General features: G+C 32.7%; 1 protein-coding gene across 1 annotated transcript; it reads right to left on the bottom strand.

Moving 5' to 3' along the window:
- Positions 1-211: 211 nt before the first annotated feature.
- Positions 212-2,782, bottom strand: LOC132803350 (7-deoxyloganetin glucosyltransferase-like). Its single transcript, XM_060816072.1, has 2 exons — positions 2,060-2,782; positions 212-1,295 (listed from the first exon to the last, which is right to left on the bottom strand). The coding sequence occupies exons 1-2, from the start codon at positions 2,577-2,579 to the stop codon at positions 400-402; spliced, it is 1,416 nt and encodes a 471-aa protein (XP_060672055.1). The 5' UTR covers positions 2,580-2,782; the 3' UTR covers positions 212-399.
- Positions 2,783-3,481: the final 699 nt, after the last annotated feature.

Genomic DNA, 3,481 nt, shown 5'->3' with positions numbered 1-3,481 from the left:
CAAAAAGATAGTTTGTCAATCTTTGACATGTAACTAATGAAGGACAAATAAAGTTATTAATAACTTAGAAATGATTATTAGTCATTTTCCTATCAAGACATTTAAATCCTAAATATATATTTAAATCTGAATCTTCAAAGCAATTAATCGCTGCTAACAGACATTCTAAGTGTTATTCATCAAAATGGTTGGGCCATGAGAATTCATATATATATATATATATATATATATATATATCTATATATAATGGTACATGATCAATAACAAATTCAGCCAACAAAAAAAAAAAAATACATGATTAATAACAAATTCGATTTATATAACAGAATAATCATCATGGAAACTAACATGTCAAGAATAATATTAATATTTTCTTTTGGAGATGGCTAGGTAGCATTTTCATGAAAGCAAGTGCCTCACCAAACTATTAAAGTCTTTGGATGAAGAACCATTGGAAGCATTGGCTTCTTCAGCCTGTCTTTTCCATTCCATGGCATTCCTTTTCATGTTCTTAGCTTTTTCTCCTTCCATTAACTCTCTAACAAGCTTTTCTACTTCTTCTCTCTTCACTTCATTATCAATCTTCAATCCGATCCCCCATTCCTTGCAAGTATATTGACAGTTCGTTGGTTGGTCCCCGTAGACTGGCCAACACAGCATTGGAACACCGGAAGACAAACTCTCAATGGTTGAATTCCAACCGCTATGTGTTAAGAACCCTCCAATTGAAGGGTGATTAAGAACTTCCTCTTGTGGACACCAACTAGCAATTAGGCTTCTTTCTTTAGTTTCAGTCAAAAATTCAAGTGGTAAAATGGCTGACTCACCAATAACCAAGTCTGGCCTAATTATCCACAAAAAAGGGTGGTTGCTATTTGCAATTCCAAAAGCAAACTCCATAAGTTGTTGTGGCGACAACAACGTTGTGCTCCCGAAATTCACATACAAAACGGAGTTTGGTGCCTTGTTATCAAGCCATTGGAGGCACTCAGTTTCTTCCTTCCAGAGGCTGTATTTAAGCTTCAAAGGGTCTTCTTTTATGCCATTTAGAAGAAGTTGGAGAGGGCCAATCACAAACACGCGTGGAAGCATGGTTGATAGAGCATCCAAAACATCTTTCTCCAATGCATAGAAGGTATGGAATATAACTGCTGTAGCTTCATGAGCTCTAATAGTTGATTCCAAGCAAACATTATAAAGGAAATTCTCATCCCCTGGACTTGTCGCCCAATAAAAGCTTGGTAGATCTATGACGCTTATATCTTTCATTCCCGGAATCCAGTCTATAACTGTGTCTAAAAAATCCATTCATAGAAATAGGGGGAGAAAAAAAAAAGTTTGAGAGTCTTTACAGTTTAATTATCAAACAAAGCGCTAGTGATATTTTTCTCCCTTGAATTATACATATTTTACACTTTGACCTAAAATTGGAAAAAAAAAATAATAATAATTAAAAAAAAGGAATTAACAAAAACAACAGAAACTGCCATGTTACCCCTAAACTTTCTTTCTTTATTTTTTTCACATTAGTCAACTCATTCAATTTTATCCACTAAATTTGAAAACGTAGGCATAACCACTGATCAAATATAAAATAAAACTACTAAAACAATTTTCTAATTGAATTATATGAGTTGTGTATGGTTAATTTCATCAAATTCAGACATAGAAGGTGCATAATTGGACTGAATAAGGTTGTATTTGTTATGATTTTTGATAGTCCTCAAAAACTACTTCTGAAAGTATTTGGTCAATTTTCAATAAGTGCTTTGGACTTCCTAAGTATTTCTAACCAAAGAAAAGGATGGTTTTCTCATAAAATATTTTTGAAAAAGAAGAAAAAGCAGAAGCAAAAATTATGCCAAATAGCGAATAAATATCAAAATATATTAGTTTAAAAGCAATGCAATACTTGCTATAATTTAAGACGGAAACTGCAAAACTTGTAATGGTTCACCACTCAAACAAAAATGATACTCATATTATTATTTTTTTTTAATTTTTCTTTCTTTTAGGACAAAATTATTAATTCATAATATGTTGGTTTGTGCGTTTTCACCTTTTTTGGGTGGATGGCCTAACTTCTCCACTACAATAGGATATTGATTTAAGCCCATGAATGAACAAGCAGAGATAGGAAAAAGAAGCACCACAGGAATTCCTAGTTCCTTTCCAGCCGTAATAGCGAACAACGCGATACCGTCCGCAACAATGTTTGTCACCGGGGGGTTGTTGGAGGTTTCCTTATCATTGAGTCTTTTCAGAAGGTCATGGAACGGAGCCAACATGTTCTCTTTGAGGGCTTTACAAATAGCAACAACATCTTGGGTGGCATCAGCATCTGATGGAGGGAGGCCGTCCGGAATGGTTTCGAATCGGAAGTCAGGCAAGCCGTTGAGGCAGTCAGGGCCAAGAGATTTAAGAAAGCGCTGGTGGTTGTACTCAGTGTTGACAAAAGTGATGTGAAAACCTCTAGAATGGAGAAGCTTTGCTAATTTAAGCATTGCTTTTATATGGCTTTGAGCTGGGCATGGAATACATAGGACATGGGGTTTATCAACTTCTGTCCTAGAACTCATTTGTGTTTATGGTTTTTCTGTATAGTTTCTACTTTCTACTCAAAAAGGTTTAGAGAAGGTAGTCTTTTCCATGTGCTATATACTTCCTTTGGGGGTCTATCTTTACTCTTCCATGCACCACATAAGCATATTCACATAAGCTAAAAGGATATGGATACTCTTATTATCTTAAAGCTTTATTTATGCTTTTTAAGAATGTATAGCTAATTAATAATATTTGTCATATATATCTTGATTATAGAAGATCGATTTGGAACATATATATATATATATATATATTTATATTGGAGTTAAAGATTCAAACTTGAATTTTTTTTCCTTCCCCCAAAAAAAACAAAAAGTGGCCATGATACTCGAATGTTAAAAAATGTAAATTAATTTAACACAAATTGTCACAAACTACCGAGTTTGTTATAGAAATATGTTTTCTTTTTTTAACTTATTTATTTAAGTTTAAAAGTATCCCAAAAAAAAACAAAAGTTGAGAATATATTTTTCTAATTCTTTTATAACTAAAACCTTTAATAATAATAAATAATAAATTTTCTGGCGATTGAATTTTTATTATGATTATTATTATTATTTTTTATCAGGTAATTTGAACGTACAGAAAATTTTAAAAAATTTGAATTCAGATTTAGTACGGATGATGATAACTAAGAATGGATTTAGGTGCACACATTAATTGCTATATACAATTATTGTACTTACTCAGTATTGTAGGTAAACGTTTCTTCAACGTTGCAGTCATGTAATTGATTGCGCACAGAATTGACAAAAAATGAAGGATGACATTGAAATGACAGAAATCAAGGAGTGGCCATAACGTTGAAGAAAAAGACGAGACACAATCAATGAGAAAGTGATGCTAGCGATGGCTACAAATTTGAATACGAATTAAT

The sequence above is a fragment of the Ziziphus jujuba genome, chromosome 3 (assembly GCF_031755915.1).
Source record: "Ziziphus jujuba cultivar Dongzao chromosome 3, ASM3175591v1".
Lineage (NCBI taxonomy): Eukaryota > Viridiplantae > Streptophyta > Magnoliopsida > Rosales > Rhamnaceae > Ziziphus > Ziziphus jujuba.
The sequence above is the reverse complement of the archived record's forward strand: the minus strand, read 5'-3'. Positions and strand labels throughout refer to the sequence as shown.

What these genes read in the sequence shown, in the direction of transcription:
- LOC132803350 (XM_060816072.1), bottom strand. Translation starts at nt 2,579, where the DNA reads ATGAGTTCTAGGACAGAAGTTGATAAACCCCATGTCCTATGTATTCCA. An exon ending in AGGCCATCCACCCAAAAAAG is followed by an intron (nt 1,296 to 2,059) that starts GTGAAAACGCAC and finishes TGGATTTTTTAG; the next exon opens with ACACAGTTATAGACTGGATT.